Source organism: Xylona heveae (genome assembly GCF_001619985.1).
Source record: "Xylona heveae TC161 unplaced genomic scaffold L228scaffold_1, whole genome shotgun sequence".
NCBI classification, from domain to species: Eukaryota; Fungi; Ascomycota; class Xylonomycetes; order Xylonales; family Xylonaceae; genus Xylona; species Xylona heveae.
The window spans coordinates 413,879-435,625 of record NW_017264193.1 but is presented as its reverse complement, the minus strand read 5'-3'; the positions used below and the strand labels follow the sequence as shown (position 1 = coordinate 435,625).

General features: G+C 48.1%; 7 protein-coding genes across 7 annotated transcripts; 3 read left to right on the top strand and 4 right to left on the bottom strand.

The window, feature by feature from the left end:
• Positions 1-580: 580 nt before the first annotated feature.
• L228DRAFT_225686 (kinase-like protein) lies at positions 581-2,315 on the top strand (the record flags this gene model as incomplete). Its single annotated transcript, XM_018330390.1, has 4 exons — positions 581-1,078; positions 1,176-1,631; positions 1,707-2,139; positions 2,182-2,315. Exons 1-4 carry the CDS (start codon positions 959-961, stop codon positions 2,313-2,315), a joined length of 1,143 nt encoding a protein of 380 aa, XP_018191562.1. The 5' UTR covers positions 581-958.
• Positions 2,316-2,526: 211 nt separating this feature from the next.
• L228DRAFT_3032 (hypothetical protein) lies at positions 2,527-4,424 on the bottom strand. Its single transcript, XM_018336457.1, has one exon. The coding sequence runs from the start codon at positions 4,304-4,306 to the stop codon at positions 2,738-2,740; it is 1,569 nt and encodes a 522-aa protein (XP_018191561.1). The 5' UTR covers positions 4,307-4,424; the 3' UTR covers positions 2,527-2,737.
• A 2,521-nt stretch (positions 4,425-6,945) lies between these two features.
• L228DRAFT_242398 (hypothetical protein) lies at positions 6,946-8,538 on the top strand. Its single transcript, XM_018331430.1, has 4 exons — positions 6,946-7,241; positions 7,288-7,681; positions 7,748-8,008; positions 8,064-8,538. The coding sequence occupies exons 1-4, from the start codon at positions 7,158-7,160 to the stop codon at positions 8,111-8,113; spliced, it is 789 nt and encodes a 262-aa protein (XP_018191560.1). The 5' UTR covers positions 6,946-7,157; the 3' UTR covers positions 8,114-8,538.
• A 102-nt stretch (positions 8,539-8,640) lies between these two features.
• On the bottom strand, positions 8,641-9,500 carry L228DRAFT_257511 (hypothetical protein; the record flags this gene model as incomplete). The annotated part of the gene is made up of 2 exons (XM_018333991.1): positions 8,641-8,940; positions 9,087-9,500. 2 exons carry the CDS (start codon positions 9,498-9,500, stop codon positions 8,758-8,760), a joined length of 597 nt encoding a protein of 198 aa, XP_018191559.1. The 3' UTR covers positions 8,641-8,757.
• Positions 9,501-12,236: 2,736 nt separating this feature from the next.
• On the top strand, positions 12,237-13,423 carry L228DRAFT_271973 (benzoquinone reductase; the record flags this gene model as incomplete). Its single annotated transcript, XM_018335580.1, has 4 exons — positions 12,237-12,263; positions 12,382-12,467; positions 12,612-13,020; positions 13,094-13,423. 4 exons carry the CDS (start codon positions 12,237-12,239, stop codon positions 13,193-13,195), a joined length of 624 nt encoding a protein of 207 aa, XP_018191558.1. The 3' UTR covers positions 13,196-13,423.
• On the bottom strand, positions 13,424-16,205 carry L228DRAFT_2985 (hypothetical protein). Its single transcript, XM_018336447.1, has 3 exons — positions 14,741-16,205; positions 14,298-14,690; positions 13,424-14,244 (listed from the first exon to the last, which is right to left on the bottom strand). The coding sequence occupies exons 1-3, from the start codon at positions 16,028-16,030 to the stop codon at positions 13,459-13,461; spliced, it is 2,469 nt and encodes an 822-aa protein (XP_018191557.1). The 5' UTR covers positions 16,031-16,205; the 3' UTR covers positions 13,424-13,458.
• An 889-nt stretch (positions 16,206-17,094) lies between these two features.
• L228DRAFT_242395 (hypothetical protein) lies at positions 17,095-20,496 on the bottom strand. Its single transcript, XM_018331429.1, has 3 exons — positions 17,928-20,496; positions 17,719-17,857; positions 17,095-17,644 (listed from the first exon to the last, which is right to left on the bottom strand). The coding sequence occupies exons 1-3, from the start codon at positions 20,017-20,019 to the stop codon at positions 17,503-17,505; spliced, it is 2,373 nt and encodes a 790-aa protein (XP_018191556.1). The 5' UTR covers positions 20,020-20,496; the 3' UTR covers positions 17,095-17,502.
• Between the last annotated feature and the right edge of the window lie 1,251 nt (positions 20,497-21,747).

The window sequence follows — 21,747 nt, the reverse complement described above, 5'->3', positions numbered from 1 at the left end:
GTTGAAAGCGTAGGAGGGCCTTATTCTCTATGAAGACTTCAGCACTGTGATATTGTTCTGTGACACGTAACGAGTCGATGGAGCCTGACCGATGCCTTTCAACAAGTAGATTATCATCTTAATATTTTCTTGCTTGATCTACATTCAATTCCTTTTCTTCGAATCTCTCTTCCTGTTCAAATAACTGAAGAGCACTTGACTTGCCTCTATACGACGGAAATGACCCGGGAATTTCTCGGCGAATTAAGAGCCCGATCATCAGATAAGATTATCCCACTTAGCCGTTTGGAGTTCTCTATGACTAGAGACGTGTAGAGAGTGTATATAAATCCGAACAATAATTTCTGGTTTCTGCGAAATCGAGAGTCACATTAGAATTATTCATATAATAACAGGCTTTTTCTGCTTATAAGGAATGCAAGAGATATAGAATTTGTACAGTAATTGCATAGCATGTCTATTGAATGAGGCTAAAAGGCCGGAGTTATAACTGGGGCTATTTTTTCGGGTAAAAATGCGGCTATAGGTTCACTGCAACTTAACCGACATAGATGGGAAATGTTAAACAATCGGGTAGATGGCGGAAGTAAACGAGGCCAGCCCTGTCAGACGCTGCGTCATCAAACCATCCCAGCTTGTCCTCTCCCTTTCGCTGCAGTAACACCCTGTATACCAGATTCGAAACATACATCTTACAAGGCCACATCTCCTTCCCTGACGTCGACCGATCACACCCCTTTAGTCAGAGATAAATCTCACTTCCCGGAAAATCGACTTTTAAAGTTTCAGTGCAACCTAGACATTGGCGCATTACCAGGGCCTACAAACGACCGGGTTTAGAAGAAAGAAGACAGCGAAACGAGTCCCATCATCCTACCGTGCTGCCATCCAAGACACATGCGATAAACCCGGTGATCCCGACCTCAAAAAGGATAATAAATCTATCAGAAACGCGACCATGGCGCAATTCTTCCTCGATCTAGCCTATTCTTTGACCAATTGCATATGCTGCTTTCCTGGGTCTCCTCAGCTCAAGATCAACAATCGGAGTTTTCGCATGCTACGACTCCTTGGTGAGGTCAGTGGTTCGGCTTCCTAACATCTACAGCTAGGAAACGGCTTGACAGGATGGCGAGTTGAGTCTACTTTTCCATTACGGCGACTGACTTGCACAGGGCGGCTTCTCTTATGTATACCTTGTCCAAGACACATCGAACGAAGCGCTGTACGCTCTGAAGAAGATACGATGCCCCTTTGGCCAGGAGTCAGTCGCTCTCGCGCTCAAGGAGGTCGAAGCATACACACTCTTTTCGCCGCATCCGAACATCATTCATAGTGTCGACTACAGCGTAACGTCGGACAAGTCTGATCCAGGGGCCAAGACCGTCTACATTCTTCTGCCATACTACCGTCGCGGCAATCTGCAGGATATGATCAATGCGAACCTTGTCAACCACACCAAATTCCCTGAGCGACGGCTCATGGTTCTGTTCTTGGGCGTGTGCAAAGCGCTCAAGGCCATGCACCAATACCGAGTCAAAGGTCAGCCAGGCGGAGAGGAGAGCCAGGGCAAGGCGCGACGAGTGCGTCAACAAGCAGCCGAGGCTGATGATGAGGCATTGGACGAAGTTGTGTCCGCGTCGCGCAAAAGTCGAGGGAAACGCCGGAGCAGCGCTGCCAATGAAATCGATGATATTGAGCAGGAGCCACTGATGATGGAAGGTGAAGTGACGCGCAGCCAGGAGGGTGTCGAACCTGGACAAGAGCGCGCTTATGCCCACCGCGACATCAAGCCCGGAAACATTATGATCGGAGATGACGGAAAGAACCCTATTCTCATGGACCTTGGCTCGCTAGCTCCGTCACCAATCGCAATTACATCCAGATCCCTCGCTATTGCCGTGCAGGACACTGCCGCTGAGCACTCGACCATGCCGTACCGTGCACCGGAGCTTTTTGACGTCAAGACCGGCAGCGTCATTGATACCAAGGTGGATATTTGGTCGCTGGGGTGCACGCTCTACGCTTGTCTCATTGGCAAGAGTCCGTTCGAGGCTCGGTCCGAGGAGACTGGCGGCAGCTTAAGTTTATGCGTGCTCGGCGGCGACTGGAGATTTCCTGACGAGGCCTCATCTGCTGGTGCAGCAGGAAAGCAGAAGGCTTCCAATGGCACCCCCGAAGGTCCAAGCGAGGAAGTTCGCGATGTAGTTCGCCGATGTCTACATGTTGAACCAGCTGAACGGCCAGATATTGATGAACTCATCTTTATGGTTGAAGGAGTCATTGGACAGTTGCCTCACGATGGTGATTCTTGATTCAACGGAAAAATTTTCCTCTTTCCTTGATCCCAGCGCGAGCGTGAAGCAATTTTCCATTATTTTCTTTGAAATGCTTTTCTCTATCATTTTGGGCAACTGGCCATGGGCAGGTCTACAATATCTATCTCACATTCAGCACGGTAGGATAGAAATAATCAAGGTTTATGATATCATTTTCGGCTTTGTTACGGTTATTATCACTCTATGCGGTTATTATCATTATATGTCCTCCATCAACTCATACAGGAAAAAATTTCCAGAAAAGCAAGTCTATTATCGCTGTGTACTAACGAGATTATTAAGGTCGAATCTGAAATATCCAAACTAATGGTTCAACAAGCAAATCAAGCGGTCAATTCCACACTTACAACTTATTCTCGGCTGGGCTTATGCATTGTCGTTCACGAGTGTTGATCACCCTACTTGCGCTCTTTCCGCTCACGCTCCTTTTGGATTTGCTCTCTAAGCTCCTCTCTACCGCTGCTCGAGAAAAGGACTTTCAAGGGATTAATCGATGCCGGAAGGGCCGTCTTGCGTGAGCGACTACCATCGGCTTCAAATCCCCTGCGGTGTCGATTCTCATGCTTCGATCCCCTAGTAGAGGGGCGGTCACGATGGCTAAGGCCCTGATGATGTCTTTCAGCACGTCGCTCGACTCGCGCAGGGCAATGCCCATGGCATGATTGGCGACACAACTTACAGATATGGACTCTGCGTCCGCCATGTTCGCTCTCATGTGCAGCACGTTGCGCTTGCTGCCCTTGCTGCTGCTGCCCCTGCTGTTGTCGCTGTTGTTGTCCTGGCGCTGGCGGGGCCGGTGCCTCTTCAATTTCCACAATTTCAAGGTCGTCGTCATCAGAAAACTCCGCTCTGGCTGTATCGAAATCCTCTGGCTCTTCGATTTCTGGCTCATCACGCTTGTTCTTGCCATGCCTAGAGTTAGGACGCGGCGCCATGCTGCGTCTGACTCCCGAATCCCGCAAAGAAGTAAAAGTAGCAGTAGGAGTACTACGTCCCTTGCGCCTATTCCGAGCCGCAACTTCCGTCAGCTTCTTCTCCTCTACAAAAATCGACAGGCCGCTCGTCTTTCTGGTATGCCGGTACTCACCACGCACATACTCGCGCACCGAGTCCGACGAGACCACGGGCATCCCGTCCGCTCCGAGCGACGCATGGATCTCCACTCCGCCAGACACAATCACTACCTTGCGGTCTTTCCGCAGCGGTGTGATCACCGTGGGCATCACGCCCATGCCGTTGCCGTCGCGGGTATGTTCGCGCTCCTGGATACGCAGCAAGTGCATCTGAGTTCGTCTACCGGAGCTGCTGGTATCGTCTTTCAGCTTCGCAGTCGTGTGTGTGTCGATGCACGTCTTTGTCTTTGTTGCCTTTTGCGGGTCTTTATGATGGTTACAAGAATGGTTATGAGAATGAGATTTGGATGATCCAGAGGAACTGGACCCGGAGGCAGACTCACTTGCTGAAAAGGAAATATACCCCGACCCCGCATCGTCCGCCGGACAGGTCCGGTACATTTTCTCCGTGCCGTCCTGGTTTGCGACAATCTTGGTCCAGTGCCCGGACCCGTCGTCATCAGATGTAGACGGGCTCGCGCCAAAGAGGTTCCTGCGCCGGCTGCGCTTCTGCATTGCGGCCTTGGCTACCGGGTCAATCTCAGGCGTCCGTTCTGGCTTGCTGCTCGACTTACTCGACTTGTGGGTACTAGTATGGTGGTTTTTGTTGTCGCCACGGTCGTCCCCCTGCTCCGGTTCAATAACCCGCGGCGCGCTGGGCGGGTCCCAGAAGATGTTCCTAAAGGGCTCGTCGGCCGCGTCGTTGTGAGTGGGGTCGGCGGCTAGTGCGTCGAGGATCTCGCCCGGAGAGGGGAATTCCTTGATGTGGATGCTCGAGTGGATGTTGTTGTCTTCTTTTTCGACTTGGTAGATGATGTTGATCATGGGCTTGTCAGAGGTGTGTGTGTTTGCCATTTTATCTATTGTCTGTTTTCTTTTTGTCTTTTGGATTGTTTATTTATTGAGATTGTTTATTTCTTGGTTATATAAAGCTGGTAAGTGAGTTGCTAAGTTGCTAAGCTGCGGCTAGTTTTAGAGTTGAGTAAAGTTGAGCTGAGTTGATAGATTGTAAGTAAGAGCGTTGGAATGAAATGCTGCTACAGATGTTCTGTGAAGAAAAGAGAATCCAATTATGAAGCCAAAAGACTTGCTTATATGTTACGGGATATATAATGTTCAATGCATGTCCTTTGACATGTCCTGTATCTACCCTGTACCGCATCATGTCTGTGTATATCGAGTTCGTGTCTGTTCTGTATGTTGTCTTTTGCTGTTTTTCCCTCTAGTTGATTTGTGGTATAGGGTGAATGTCCTGTAATTGCGCTGTAACTGCGCTGTATCTCTTCTGTCCGGATTTTCTTTCTTTTTTCTTTTCCTTTCTTTCTTCCTTTTTCCCCTTTCGTCTTTCTTCTCGTCCGTCTTGTCATCTCTTTTTCCTCCATCTTATTCTTATGTGCTTTCTACTATTCATTGCGCACTGACACTCTATCATACCTCATTTCCTTGGTCGATTCGAGGAGTATATTGTATCATTTTCATCTCTAAAGTTAACCCTTTTCTGCCGTTTCGTAAACTTGTATTTCTACCCATCAAGGGTGGCTCGAGTTACGTAGCTTTGTTAAGCACACTTTGAAGTTTTGAATCGTCGAGTATTTGAGTCTTTGTGGTTATGCTCTGTTTTTGCTCTTTGTTATCAATTATCAATTTCCTAAAGCGTCGTAGTCTCCAGTCTCGAGTCTCCCAGTCTTTCAGTCTTGTAGATTAGTCCAAAAGTCTAAAAGTGGAATATAATCCCATTGCCACTATTGTTTACTTTGTCATTCATGCCCACGTTTGAATCTAAGCCTTTGTTCAAATCACAAACTCACAAACTCATAGATTTGTAGACCCGTAGACTTACTATTTCTTTGTTTGTCCTTCAGATCTTAGACCCTAGATCTTCGATCTTAGATCTTCAGAATCCAGAAGAATGATGATAATATTAGGTCCCGTCCAATCTCTTTATCTCTAAAAGACTAAAATGCATCGACACTGCGTAGTGTGTACAGAGCAAGCCAAAATATCATAATGTCAATAGTAAGACAGTCAGACTGAAGAACAATGAACAATAAACAATGAACAGCGAAACGGGCAATCGGGATAATTTCATTGTTGCTCAAGGACCTTTGTTCTTTCTTGGGTTCGAGTGTGTTGCTTGTTGCTGTCACTTATCGTTTGTCATTTGCGGTTTATTGTTTATTGTTTCAACTTATTTCCCCCCACGGTCCCCACCGGTTAAACGACGGCGGTACATGAGATATTAGCCATTAAATTAGATTCCTTTAGAAAATATGTCGGTCTACAGAGAGTTGTTTTGCGAATGGCATGAATCGATGATTGACAAAAAAGAGCGACTCGGGAGTCGGGAGTCTTGAGAAATGCTCGCTGCCCCCCTGCTTCGAGTCTTCGACAGCACGACGCCCACCTACACCCACAAAAAAAGAGATGTATAAGTTGAGGAGTCAATGTAAAATGAAGGGAAAAAAAAAGAAAGTAAATAAATAAATACAAAATAAAATAGAATAAGTAGACAAAAACTCCGGAACAAGAGGTGACAGATGACAGGTCAATAGATCATGGAATGATGGAATAATGGAATAATGGAATAATGGACAAAGAAAAACAAAGCAACAAAGGGATTGACCTGTTGATGTAATCATGTGGAGAAGGTCTAGAGTCTAGACACGGAACAAGAGTTACGAGATATTTCAACAAAACACAAAGAGTCAATGACAAAGATCAAAGAAAATAAATTCTTTATAACGAATAGAGTCTAGACTCTAGAGATTAGACAAGGTCACAAAGGGCATTGTATGCAAATTTAGCGTGCTGCGTACAGATCCATGAAAACTTTAACGACTCTTCAAGGCATCGATGGTTCACAAGCAGCACGGCTTTATATGAAGACTTGATGCCCGTATTCTTGTCTTCTGCCTCGACTTATTAACTCCTCGAGTATCGGAAACCCAGATAAGCTTTTTGAAAAGTATTTGATATTTTTGAGCTATATTTCGACGGATATTACAGTTATACTACTACTCCTTTGAAAAAAGAGAAGAGAAGGGAAGAAGGAAAAAAAAAAAGAAATAATCTACGGATATCGCAACAATAGGAATAGGAATTCTTAGGTCACACAAGTTCATAACGAACAATTACAGGGAGATATGGCGCATTCAGCGGGATCTGGAAATCCTCGTGATAATGGAAACAGCGGAAACAGAAGCGGCGAAGATGGAAAAGGAAATGGAAACAGTGGAAGTGGAAACAGAGATAGCGGAAATGGAAGCCGAAAAAGAAACACGAACGGAAAGAAATCTAAATCCAGACAATCACCTAAACAGTTCCGCTCGAGAATTAACAAGACCTTGTTCAATAGTACTTACCGGCGTCTTGAACGGAAAGCGTATCCCGCCATGAAGCTTGATCCGAGCAAGGAATTTGTTCTTGTGACTACTCCTAATGCCTCCTCCTCCTCCTCCTCCTCCACCGCCACCACCACCACGCCAACCCCCGTTCCCAGCTCCAGCACCAGGGGCTTCTACACCTTCGCCGCCACCGGATACTCCCTCAAACTGCAAGACATGTCCCGCGCCATCAGCCCCATCATGTCCATGGCGACATCGGCCGTGCATCCGGATTTCCCCAAGACGCTATTATCCTTTTGGCTGCTAACGGAGCAGCAACTTGACAGTCTGGCGGAATATTATCACCAGTCGAGCATATCAGAATGGAGCATGGCGTATCCGATGCCTGTTGTGCAAGAGTGGGTAGGCGCGCAGGAAGCCGCGAGGAGAGACGTTGGCGTCATTGTGTATGCAGATACTGATCTTGTTAATGTTAATGCTGATGACAAGCAGGCAGGCCAGATGAGCCGTGACAATAATGTGAACAACTCTGCCAATAAAACGAAAACGAATACAAGCCTGGACCGAAAATACGTTAGCCACGAGGTTCTTCCCGAGCAGGCCAAAGCATTAATCTTATATAAAGAGCGCGAGGCCGCGCTTGGTCAGGCGATTGGGCGCCTGATGCAAGGTGGCATCGAAGTCGAAGTGTCTGGGCAGAGGCTCGAGCCTGCTGCGACGGTAGCGGTTGAGTTTGTTTATTCTGACCCGGGTCAGTCCGCAATCGAGGGTACTGGTAACGGTGATGGAAATGGTAATATGAATAGCGCACACACTGAAGATAATGATGTGGAAGAGCAGGAAACGCCAGAAATAGATGTCGAGATGCAGGAGGAAGCAGAGCAAGGTACGTCGACATACGAAACGATTGACGACGAAGCAGAGGCATTTGCAGAAGCTAACGGCCTTGCAGGACTCGACTACACTTCGACTTCTTCTCCATTTGTACAGAGGCTCCTCGAGCAGGCTGGCTGCGAATTTGACGCCGCAGAGGCAGAGCATAGACGGGCCAAGCGTGCCAGAGAGTATGGTATTCCAGATACTATGCGAACTGGCTTTGAGGCGTACTCGCTGTGGAACAAGGACGTGAAAGATGACGGGGTAAAGTATTTCTTTGACACCACAGCTGAGCAAGGAGCAGTGGAAGAATCGGCCAAGTCTTTCTATGCGTCTGGTAAGCTCAGCGGCCAAGGACGGGAGAAGATACGAGCTTACACGCGATTTTTTAGTGCGACATTTCTGCAGAAGAAGATCTGGTTTGGACGATTTATTGGTCTGAGAGGCTGTGAGAGTCTTGTTGATGGGTCGTTTAATGCGTCTTCTTCAGCCCAATCCCGTGTGGCAGGATCGGCGACTGATACAGTAGTGTGTACAGGTATCCCAAGTTTAAACACCTGGAGCCAGGTTACTCAGATGACAGCGGATATCATGGCTGCAAGCGAAAAACAAGGAATCTCTGCCTCTGCCTTGGCGGAGTTGGGTGCTCTAGCCTCCACAGAGTCGATTGACGTGTATATGTGTGATGCTGACAGTATCAGGGACAAGAGCTGCACTGAGACAGGTCAGTACCAGAACGCAGAGCATAGTACGACAGGTCAAGCAAAAAACACGTCAGGAAGAAAGCGTAAGCACAGCACTAATGATGACAGTGAGCATGGCGACGAAATGCATGATCAAGCACAGAGTAAAAGCGCAAAGAAGGACAAGTAAGTTTGCTTGAAGATATCACATGTAAGCTTCATAAGGTAGATTTAAATCCACATAATGCTAGCTAAACAGATTTTTGACATGAAGCCTTCGATATATGCTGTGCATGTTTTGTGTCTACCGGTGATAATTCGTCATGCTCCATGAACCTTGGCAAAGAATATTCTGGTAGAAGTGCAGATGAAAGACATGTTCGGTGACATTGCGATTGCATGTTTACATGAATCTCAAAAAGACGCGTGCGAATCCATCCTTCTTGGCCATTTCGCGAGGAACCTTTTTACCTGACTTAAGGGTGTGGGCCCTGAGTGCCGCATAAGATTGGAAGACTCGAACCTTGGTTCCCTTGCGACGAGAGTCGATTAGATCAATCAAATTGACATGAATTGTCTGGAGGTACTATAAAGCATCAATCATGTTAGCTTTCAAGTTCTGTCATTTGATTGCAGTCACCAAAGACAGAATCATAATAAAGATATCCTCAGTGGCAAAGACCGCAATGAGTAGGGAAAGGAGGAGAATAAATAGAGAAGCTCAACGCTTACCTTCTTGCATTGAGTGATGCTAGTGAATTCTTTGCCTTCATGCCCAACCTCGCGGCAAAGAGATCTCCAGCTATCGAGCCGAGAAGTGTCCGTTCCGTACCAACGTCCAAACTCCGCGTCGTAGCACTCATAGCGGTGATGGTACCATTCCTTGGTGTGGGGCTGCCAGTTCATATACCATGCAAGTCGACGGAACTCGCCCCTAATACTCCCTTTCGGGTTCGGGACAAAGCCCTTGAAGCGGTTAAAATAGCTTGGCTTTAAGGTCTTGTTGCTGTTCACGGGCTTCGCGCCAGTTTGGTTGGCTCCAGTCTGAGGGCCGTTGGCTTGGTTGCCGCCGGCGTGCTTGCGACTGGTGTGTTTTCCAGCAGGCTGGGGAGCACAAACCTTGACACCACCCGCTGGCATATTCATGGTGCTCTCTGAATGCAGTATTGAATCTTGACAATGAGTAATTGAACCGACGACACCGGCTGAGTCGAAAATATCCTCAACTTGCGAACAAGAGTCTAGCACAATAGACAGCAGATTGGCTCTTTAATGCCGTGGGGGATTTGTGCAGTTTGAGAGAGCTTCAAGAAACGTTAGTAGTCACAGACCAGTATTGTGGTGTAGACTCACTGTATTGTGTAAGATAATATCTTGTTAGAGACAGACAGGGAGTCAGAATAACTGTGCGAAGGTGTGATGGGCTGAAGGTAAGCAGACTTCCAGAGCAAAGGCAGCTTTGGTCAACGATCAAGCAGGAATTCGAGAGTTCAAAAAATAACTCTTTCAGAACGGACGATACTGCTTATCGAAGCTGCAGCGGAGCAACTCTGTCTAGAAAGTGACGCGGCTGGAGAAATCAGGGTGGAAAAGAAAGTGTAAAAGACTGGGTTAAAGAGTGAGATTGAAGCGTAAACAAGAAGAAGATGAAAACAGAAGAGGCTGGAAGAAAAGAGAAGATATAGAGTTGTGAGGCTTCTATCCAATGGCGGGGCTGTTGCAGTGAATCTGAGCCAGCCTCGTGGCCAGACTTAGCTATGCCTGGTCATGCCGCAGTCAAGATTGCACCAACTGGTACATTTCTCTTCTTTGTCTTTCTTCAGATATCTTCCTCTTATAAGAAACAATGAGTGGACATATACATCCAGCCCTCTATCACTCATTACGGTTGCTTCCCGCTATTCGGGAATCTGCATTGCTCGAAATTGGGAATTTTCTAGACGTCTGCAGGCCTCCGTGTAAGCAAGCGCAGTGGTTAGGGCATACCCTACATCTGTCGAACCAGCCATGTCGTATATATAATATAGAACGAACACAATGGGAGGTATTGTCGGATAGTGTAGATAAGGATTGCTTGCTCTATTGTCTCAATCCAGCAAAGGATAAGCAAACCGGGGTATTGTCAGTACTTATAGGTAATGGTGGTCCAGCCCTAAATGATGCTTGAGACCCAATGGGATAAAAGAATCGTATAAGACAGAGAATGGCACGAATAATATAAATGGCAATTATCAAAACCAGGCGTTAAGAAACAGGGGTGAATTTTACAAAGCATTGCAAACCACAGCGGCAAAATCTAAAAATCTATGGGCAGTCAAAAGATCCGTGACTGATTACAAAGAAGAAGGATTTTGCGCTGTTTTTGATCTCAGTTCAGCACCAGAGTCTGCTAAGCGCAATGCAAGAGAGATGATGCGTAATGCAGCTGCTTGGCAAATGCTCAAGTAAACATTATGTCAGGCTGAGAGTTGCATGCGCTTACCGCAGTAGTGACTTAGCTGGACCCTTCGCGTCTAATTCCGCTCCGCTAGACCCCAACGGCTCGTTTGCTTATGGAATACGAAGATACATCTCCTCGCATGAAAAATTGCAGCATTTTCAAAGTACACACTGTTTGGGTCTATTATCGCCTTGCATCTCCCGTAAAATCCTCACAGGAATTTTATACGTGGGAGAAGTAAATTATGCCGTACAATGCAGTTACAGTGCACTTGGCTGCTAGTTATCAGACAATTGGACAAGACAAAAGGTCTCTCGGCACCCGTCCTTCGCTCGTTTAAGAGATCCAGAATGGGTTAAACTCAAATGGCCGGGGGGATTAGATACCCCACACGGGTCTTTTTAGCGGCAATGCATTGGATGGGATACTTTACTCGTACGAGTACCATGACATTGTTCGTGTTGTCAGTGCAACCCTTGCGGATCTACGACGTACAAGGGCACTCCTGGCCCAACAATGCCCTCTTATCGCATATCGCCAGAGACAACATTTATGATTTCGTTTTGCGAGGGTCAGTAATCACTGTGTCATCTGCTGTGGCGCAACATTTCAATAGAAAAAAGGAAAATGAGATAGCACTTACTTCTTGGCGCCAATTGGCAACAATCGGAGCGTTTCATCTAATTCAGCCTCGTAGAGTCCAGAACGAGGGCCCGCAATTGCAAAATAGTAGTTAGTGTGGTTATACTGCATCTTGTGCCTATACTTTATCTCGAATCAGTTCGTCCAAGCTGTACTGTACTTTCGCTATGACTTACGTTGACGATTCATTGTCAGCTAGCTGGTTATCAGCAGGAGCTTGATTGCATAATCGTAGCATTCAAACATCTAAAGATAATTCCGAAAAGGTTTATGAGTAGGGAATTTCTCTTTCCGCACCGCGTAGCCTCCGAATCAGCAGACTGTGTAGCCTCTCCAGGGCGTTTAGCATAGCATTTGTAAGCTATACTGCTCTAAAATAAGCTTCGAGAGCTCCCTCCCGCAGGGAAAGTAGAACCGGGCAGGACCAGTGCAAGACCAACCCACCACATATACATCCAAAAGTAACTCAAACGTTACCCATCTTGGACAATTCAAGACGCAACCAGATGTGTTTGTCATGCTTAGGGAAGCCACCACTCATGGTGAAAAATGCCCGACCATGTTTCGACAGTCGCTGTGGATACCCTTCCCTTGTATGGAAGGCACGCGTCCACCATGCAAGCCGTCGAGCTGTCTATTGTATAAATGAGGGGCTCGCCCCGATTCGAATCCCATCTATTTGCTCATTGATCCTCCGATATCCTCATTGCTGAGCTTTGAGAGTCCAGAAACCTTCTAATATTTTTGCTCTTTCTCTATATACCCAAGTTCAGTGGACATTGTTTGATTTCGTTGTCACAATGGCGCCCAAAGTTGCAATTATTTATGTAAGTTGCAAAAGTTCCATGTGAAAAGATCGAATTTAATGCCTGTCCAAGGCTGTTCTCAATTGATATCAATTTCATTATATATTTTGGTGCGATCACTAATAAAATCCGTCCATAGTATTCGATGTATGGCCACATCGTTAAAATGGCTGAGGCTGAGAAAGCTGGCATTGAAGCTGCTGGTGGTACTGTCGACATCTTCCAGTATGAAGTTCCACCCACAGCAGGATACCAACACCCCTTTTTTTCTGTTTTAGGACCTTGATCCAATCTGATATGTCTTTTTGAAGAGTGACTTCTGTAAACATTTCAATGTTGTTATTGGCTAATCATGTCGTTCCTTTGCAGGGTTGAGGAGACCCTTGATCAGGGAGCACTAAAAGCGATGAGCGCCCCTTCGAAGGCCGACTACCCCGTTGCTACTCCCGAATTTATCAAAAATCAATTCCCAACATACGACGCATTTTTGTTCGGAATTCCCACTCGATATGGGAACTTCCCTGCTCAATGGAAAGCATTCTGGGACCGAACCGGCGGGCTGTGGACATCAGGCGCCCTCTGGGGCAAATATGCTGGAGTCTTCATTTCCACTGGAACCCCTGGTGGTGGTCAGGAGTCTACCGCTATTGCCTCCATGAGCACTCTTGCTCACCACGGCATTATTTATGTGCCACTGGGTTATAAAACCGTTTTCCCAATCCTCGCCAACCTAGATGAGGTCCGAGGAGGTTCTCCTTGGGGTGCCGGAACCTTTGCAGTATGTTGAACACCACCCTATCTTTCTCACCGAGGTGAGGGACTGAGCTTTTCGCTGATAAATGTTCCTCTAGGGACCCATTGGCCAACGCCAGCCATCAAGCCTTGAACTCGAACTTGCAACTGAGCAAGGCAAGGCCTTCTATCAGGCGGTCTCCAAGGTCAACTTCCAATGACTACATGGTAGCGAGGCGGGGGCTGCCACGAATGGCGCGACTGAGACAGTCCCTGGCACTAAGGCGAAGCCTGCGGGTGAGGCCGCAAACACATCGGCTTCGACTGGCGGAGCATCAGGGCCTAACAAGGAGGAGAAGCGCGAGAAGGAAGGCCCGTGTGGTCTGCCCGCAAAGTGTTCTATCCTTTAAATAATAACGTTGAGTGAAATAAATGCCACAGATTGTTTGTCTTTGTTTATCCGAGACGTTATCGACCTTGGCCGTTATTGTAAAGTGAGACTACTATGGTTCATGCAATCACTAATCAAGATCAACATAACAGATTTCTCTGGATACCCCAACGACTTAGCTTTTTCAAGACCATCCGCGATGCAATTGCAGACTATCCTAGAGTCCGGTTTCAAGGACGGTGTGAACCCAAGAGACAGGCAAATTATGGCCAGCAACTCGCTTCCGGACGCGTGAAATATCCAGTTCGGTTTGGGGCCCACTAATCCTTCAATAGAGGAAATGGCAAGCTGGCCACGGGAAAGCATATCCAGGAGCGGGACTCGATACCATTTCCGATCGAATATTGCATCCACGGAGAAATTTGTGCTCCTCTCACACAAACTTGTATGTGATAAATCCGTCACGTGGTGTATATCGGGTTGAATGGAACGCACAACTTCGATAGGGCTCAATTCAACTCGGGAAATCCCTGCAAGTCGAATATTGAGGCAACATTTTCGAAGGTCACTTTCCCAACATGGTTCTATGTCACACCGTAGTCGATCGAGAGGAAAATATTCTACTATCCGAATATCGGTCAAGTGTTCACTCTGGTCAAGTTCAGCGGGAATAGCCTTTGAAGATCTCTTATAAGCTCCATCAATCACGATATCCTGATCTGTTGGGATATCCAAAAGCTGGCCATACTGATAATGATAGACAAAGCAAGCGGACGGTCGTAAGCTCGGGTATAACAAAAAGTCAGAAATGGCAGATATCCCGTATCCTTGTGCCCCGAACGGATGAGCAAGCACGTCTACATTCGCGCCGACAATAACCTTAACATCATTAGCCGTAGAGTAACAAAATCAACCGCACTTGACACACGTACCTGACAGACAAGCGCACCCCATTTATCACGAAGGTCACGAAGAGCAGACCCACGACTCTCCTGCCTCTCTCTCCTCCCAGCAGGTGCAAACGGCTGGTCTAACATAGTGAGATCGGGTCCAAAAATCGCCCTCAGCATGTAAAGAGCATCCCCTAGCCGTGATAACCATTGCGGCAAGGAAGGCTTATCAGGTCTAAGTGGGCTTCTTTTGTTTAGCATTTTAACATGCTCGAGTGTGATTGCATCGCCATAAGCTATTTCCATGTTCATTTCAGGACCCCACGCCTGCCGGTTGTAGTGTATACATAAAGACACAGCTCCGAGGACGCCGGCGAAGGCTATGTGTTGAAAAACAACATGCATTCTTTCCAAATTTTGGCAAATTTCAGGGTTCTAGATGAGAGAATTTAGTCTCAGAATCTCGAGCAACGTGGAATACATACCATATGTTTTAGCATCATTGGCCCAATCAATTTGTGGATCTCTGCCTGAGATTCTCCAGGGTTTGAGAAGAAGTCTTGCGAGCAATCGAACTCACTTTCTAGCCCTTTGGCATCTAAGTAGTGTTCCAAAAGCTCATAGTGAGGCATATCTTTGTTAAAATTTTCCATATCTGGTCGAGGCATCATTGATACCGGGATACCTACTGCCCGACAGAAGAGTGGCATCGTGCAAAGAGTTTTCCTTACATGCAAGTACGTCTCCGAAAATGCAGCTTCTAATCTTGCAAGATCAATCTGAACTCCCTCTGCGACGACTCTCGTGTACGCAATGGCAGGGATCGCCCGAATAGGCACCAGTCTTGGTGGAGGCTTTATCTCAGCATTGACACCGACTGTCGACATTATGGCTTCTTTGTCAGTCCGCCAGCCAGGGCTAAGGACTAATATCACCTCTGGAACATCCATGTAAGATCCATTATGAAAACAGGGAGAATCTGGCGGGGAATATGGAGTCGTGACCAGCTGATTCGAAGCTTCAACGTCAAAGCCCAATTTATGGAGCGCAGCAGCTAAAGCCCAAACTTTCAAGCTTTTGGTCGGATATGAAAAGTAACTTTTTGAATGATTAGGCTTGAGTATCCAGACCAAAAGTCCAATGACCTGCGCAGTATCCGCTCTTCCAGCCTTCAATACCTCGGCGAGCATGTCTGGGCCAACAACTGTTCTGACCCGAAAGTCCACTTCCTCGAGGATATGCCGACGTAGTGCGTCGACATTCTCTTCTCTAGCCACGGCAGTGACAAAGTGCAAAAGCGAGGCCAAAGAGGCTCCCTCCAGCGCAAATTCCACCCCTTCTTGCTCATAGTGAAGCAGAGTGCGAGGAAGTACTTCTTTTAGTATTGTAGATACTTGATCAGCCTCTGCAAAGCACAAAAGGGCAACCATTGCGGCGCGAAGGCACCTCATTCCTGGGTCACCTTCATTGGCCGTGCTTGCTTTTGGCAGTAGAATACGGACGAGAGTTCGGTCTCTTGTCAAAGCCGCTCCGTAGATGGCACCATGCTCTTGTCGAATTTTCGAATACCAATCACTTTTGAAAGAGGACGTTGTCGCCAATGAAACGCCCTTGGAACTCAAGGTTTGTTCGAATGTCAGCGCCCTATCTCTTCCCTTGTACCAACCCCATGCGGACGTTGCTAGGAAGACTGCAACGTCCAAACTGGCAATTTGCACGGAGAGTTGACTGAGCGGCCCTGCATTGTTCACATTGAAGCCAAGCTCCAATGCCATTTCGCAAAAGAAAAATTAAACCTCAAACGCACAAATCAGAGGAAAGCAAGGAAAGCACAGAGGCAAATATGCAACACAACAGATGTTCATGCGACGGGAGGACCAATTTGCTAAGAAAATATCATGAAGACGGACAGTAATGCAGCATTTCGACTAATATATCATCTTCATAGAATTGCTGTCAAACGCGCTCCAGCGGGGTCCAATCTCCTTGCAGTGCGCAGATCAGCAAAATCAGCCGTTTCGAGCCAGGCAAAGAGACCAGGATTTGGTAGCCTCAATTCGGGTTCCAATCCACTGGGTCACTGTAGAGCCCAACGAGATGGTAAGACATATTCAGTAATAATAACCTTAGACCATCTCATAAGAGTCCTGGGCCCAGAGGAGTATGAAGGCGACATTGGCTGATTTCGCATCTGCGGGCCCAATTGACGAGCGGCGCAGTCTTTCCTGCCTGGTTAGCAACAGGATATCGCGAAGCTGGCCATTCATCGCTGAGACTTTGTTAGCTGATGACAAGGGTGAGTGATAGAAAACATGCATCTTGGCGTTCGCCTGAGCCATACGGAGGTGCATGCATGGGTTTGGTGGGGAGTACTCAGATATACAACCCCGTCTCGAGCTGGGCGGCGGTAAGATGATGTATCAATTTCGCTCTGCCACGGTGCCCTTCATTTTGTTAGTTTTGTGGTACGAAATTGACCGTGTATGTGCAGCCTAACGCACGGTGTGCACTGCCCCACGGAGTTTTGATCCTGGAAGGAGAATCAGATAGCTTTGCTTTTTTTTTTGTGGCGGCACTGGGGTTCTAACTATTGCAGTGCACGCAATGCATTTATTGTGTATAACCCGAGAGCCCTCTTTGCCACGAATTGCAAGGGTATGAGACATGAACGAGGCGATGCTGCGAGGAATTCTGAGACAGGGGTCCTAAAGTATTCCCGGTGCCAGCCAACTCTCGCTAATGGTATAACCAAGCGTTAGGGGCCTCGGGGGTGTTAGAAACTCACAACGCGCAAATTGGTTAACACAAGCAGGACAATAATAATTATCATCAATGTCGTAGGCCAAGGATAACCCAATTAAAAGGTTCAAGCTACATGAATTTTAAGCAAGATTACCAAAGAAAAAAAGTGGTAGTTGGTGCTTTGCTCATCATTGACTTGCAATCACAATAAAATATCCATCAAACAACCTCAAATCCTCGACGCAGGAAAATTGATATAATATGCCACAGCAACGCCGGGGAATCATTCGACCGGAGATGTAGAAGAACGTAAAAATATGAAAAAGCAGAAAAGAAGGATAAGAAACAATAGGGAAAGGAAATTGCTGACCAGCCAGCCAACCATCAATGAAAATGCCATCCACGAACGCCAGTGATAAAAGTAAAGTATGCAAATGATGATGAACTGAAGACTGTGCCACTCGTGTTCATGAAAACGAGCAAACTCCAGCAAGATACATGATCGTCACGCACGATTCACAGATCGCTTGCGTCCAAACATGGTTCGGGTACGAGATTTATCACGACCAGCCTTGTCATTGTTATCTTTCTTGGTAGCTCGGCTTTGTCGATCGTCGTCATCGTCCTTGTATTTGTCCTTATAGATCCTGTTGAAACGGAAAAATCGGTTAACCATGATCTGCCAAATACAGCCCTAAAGGTTCAAGGAGACAGCACTAACCAACTATTGCCAACCATACTCATGCCCTTACTCTCAGCCATGCGGTAGAACTTGGCCGCCTTCTTCAGATCCTTTTTGCAGCCAACGCCTTTTGCATAGCAGAATCCAGCCTCAGCCAACGCATCAGCATCTCCCCAGGCTGTGCAGATTAACCAGTTAGCAACAACAAAGGATATCGGTGGAAAATAATATAAAATGAGAGCTCTTACTTCCTGCGATTTCAAAACAGCGAAGAGCAAGACCCTTGTCTTGTTCAATGCCCCAGCCATTCATATGGCTTATTCCCAACTCGTAAATACCTAGGGCGAGCTGGTTTCGGTGCGCTTTGCGCTCCATGATATCCGACGGTTTCGCATTCTTCGCAGGCGTCTCGTCATCGGCAACCTCAAGACCAGCAGAGTCCACGGCCTTTCTCAACCATTGGACCCCTTCCCTCTGATTGGGACGCATGCCCCAGCCATGACGACAAGCCAATGCATACAGAAGCATCGCTGTCGGGTGGTTCTTTCTGGCGGCAATACGCAGGTGATATGTGGACTCATTCAACGAGCCTTTCTGGTGGCACGCGATGCCCTTGGCGAGATGGTCTTCAGCAGTCAATTCCATCGAAGCCCCCAAGGACCGCCTTGAAGATCCGGCTTTAATCGTACTGTTCGAATCGACCGAGGGAGAAGCCGGGCGTCCCGGGGCGCTTGCTGCCAATTGTGGTGACGCAGCCGACTTTGGTTCCTCCTTAGCTTGCTCAGGCGTGGCCGGTCTCTGATCAGGCACCATGGTGGCGCGCGGCGGCGACTCTGGAGACGGCGGCCGGTTTTCAGCTGGTCGCTGGGAGACAAGCTGTGCTGAAGAATTTGATTCTTCCCAATGGAAATGATGTGTAGCTTTCTTCTGTATAACGGTAGAATCCTTTTCGAGCGTTCTCCCGCGGGGCAATGAGTATTTCGAGTAAACCAGGGCCGGTGCTGCACCTTGTTTCGGCTCATTCGGATCAAAGTAACCTTCTCCATTCATACTTTGTGGGGTATGAGCTGAGTCGTCGACAAAAAAGGATCTCTGACTCTCTGAGGAGGTTTGACGAGACGATACATCAAATGCTGGTCGCGGACCAGCACTGCTCCGCGGTCGAGAAAAGTTCATAGCCGGTCGCAAGTTTCGAGGTTGCGATGGTCCACCAACAGAATGCTCAGAACTAATCGAGGGAGAACGTGGAGGTGGACCATGGAAGGATTGCGGAGAATGAGGAGCGGAAAGTTGGCTACTCGATGACGCCTGCCGTTGAATTGAACCGAAAGAAGCGCTCATGCCAGACTCTTCCTCGACATCCGATTCAGGAGCGACAGATCGCATGCCGTTCGAGGCGCCAGCACGCATACTGGGCGACCTGGGAGCAGAAGTTGGTCCATAAGATCTTGGGGGGGCCAAACTGTCTGAAGACTCTTTACGTGCCAATGATTGTTGTCTCGTTGAAGAAAGACTCCTCTTGGGCCGGGGACTCGGACCACGGCTGCCTGTCGAGCTCTGACGGACCGCACCTCGTCGGCGAACTGAATCCAAGCTCGGTTGCGACCTGAGGGCTGGAGTCAGGCTGCTTGAAGACGCACTTCTAGAGACTTGCCCACTTCGGTACGAGTCCACGCTCGACTGGGGTTGCGGGCTCGGCCCGTGGCTGTCAGTAGACTCAGTTCGCGCTAGGTTTCGGGGGGGACCAGAGTTAAGATTCCTTTGCGGCTGAGGACTGGAAGCGGCACTTCGCCCTGTTTGCTCCTCTGGCACGTCGGGTAAAGGGTCAGGAGACTGGGTTCGAAGCGGACCCAAGATACCCATCTCCGATCCCACTGTCGCGGTAGAGTCCCTCCTTTGCATCCAGTCGGCATCCTCCATTTCATCTTCCAGAAGAGGTGTGCCGCTTAATCGAGGGTAGAATGACTTGGGGCGAAAAGGAATATCCTCTGTTTCTCGAACCATACCCAATCTCTCTAGAGGAGCAATGTCGTCTTCGGCCTCGTCGCTTTCGAGACCGGCACTCGCAGACTTAGAACGATAGAATCCAGGACGCACAAACGCATCCGCATGGAGTGGTGGAAGCCTGCTCATGCGGCGACCATTGCGTCGACTCTCTTCGAGTTGCTTGGCGAGCAAACGTCCTTGCTCGGCGAAAGCATCTAATGGTGACAAGGCAGGTGGAATATCGCCGTCGGTGTGGTTTAGCCTCGGGGAAAGAGCAGTTGGAGAACGGTAACCTGCCCATTGTGGTCGCCCATTGCCTTGCGAGTCCAGGTCAAGGTGGACTGAGCGAGACATTATGCTCTGAACCAATCCGACAGAGGTCAGTAGGTGTTGGGCGATAGAAGAAATATGCCAGTGAGCTGTGCCCAGATGTGAAGATTGGCGCTCAAGTCGGATCAGGGCCTTGCCGTGACCGAGGGGCGTCCGGTAAAGTGAAGCGCGCAAAAGTCGAATGCATGCAAGGCCGTTTTTGTAGCGTCAGTGCTCCAGTGCTGAAGCCAATACCGTGAATGTATCAACCGGGATCAGAACTGGACATGCGACGCCTCTTTCCGATCCACGCTCAAAGGCTGAGGCTTTGGTTGTTCTCGATATAAATTGTTACCAGTTTCCGGATTCGAGCAAAGGTTTTGTTCCTTCTATGGGTTAGCAGATTGGCGGCCAAGGAGGGCTCCCGTCAACGAGCGACAGTCGAGCCACAGAAGCAGTAGCCGTTTAAGATTGGGGGAGTGTGGTTGTGGCGACCAGGGGGGTTTGTGTGTGGATCTGTGTGAGGAGGACAACAACAATAGTCAGTTATGGTGGGTTCAAACTTTCAGGGGAGCATTAACTCTTAGCAGCGTGCGGGCAGGCAGTTCTTTCGGCTCAAGGTTTAGAACGTCAGTCCGTCAGGGTCCGGTGAGCGGAACCTGGTAAAGTGGGTAACGTAACTGTACTCCGTACAGCAGCAGACCGCAACACAACCAGTCCAAGCCTTGACTCCTTATAATAATCAGTGTTGCACGTACCTCTCTTCCTTAGATCAGGAGGTCAGGAGAGTAAATCGACTCCAGTTCACAAGCGAAGAGCATAAATGTGAATAACGAATGATGCGGTCCAGCACACCGCAAGATGATATATTAGGACGAGGGACGCGGCTTTCCAAAGAGGCAGAGATTGAGATAAAGTGTTTTTACGAGACACAAGGTTTATCAGGGGACGATGGTTAGGATAAAGTGAGGTTGAGATGATCCAAGAGCCGGACGCACGTCGGGGAAATTGGGGCCTTCGGAGGGGCGTCCAAATCGCCCAACACGCGTCCGAGTGGATAAACGAAGCATTGCGGTGGTTACAGTCCCCGTCGTAGTATTTGCGCCGTGGGAAACGGCTGGATGCCAAGCAGGTCAAGCACACTGTGGAGGGGAGGTACCTCGGCTCGCATGTTGATTGTTTGGTCAACGCAAGTATCAGTGCGCTACGGTAGTACTGTACCTGAATCCATACCTGAAAAAGCCCCATCATTTCGGTTAGGAACTCTTGGGAGAACACCAGGGACACCCGCCTCGGCCCAAGTGGCGAGGTCCCTTCCTCCTTCCTCCTTCCTCCTTCCTCCCCTAAGAATTACCCGAGTTCCCTTTGTCCTTCTCTTGTTATTTCTCGTGTTCGTGTCTGTGACCATGTGAGCCAGCCATCTTGTCCAATTTTCCAGCCAATCATATCCCCAAAATACTGAATGAAATGTAAGGAATTTCTAAAGACCAAGACCGAGATTTCCACTGCGCGAGTAGAGCCTGCTAAGGCGCAGACCAGGGGAACGAATCGATACTGTTGCTCACCCGAACCCCTGAGGCTGAACCAGTTTGCCAAGGCATTAGCACAACTTGCATATTTGTAGCATACTCTGCGTGATCGTGAATCAGCATCCAATCCTACAATAACGGAACCGAAAGGGGCCGCGTCGAATTTCCAGAACAAAGGTAGGTTTGCTGATCAATGGCCAAATATCGCAAAGTGGTTTGAGTCTACTACTCCGTACTTGTCGTA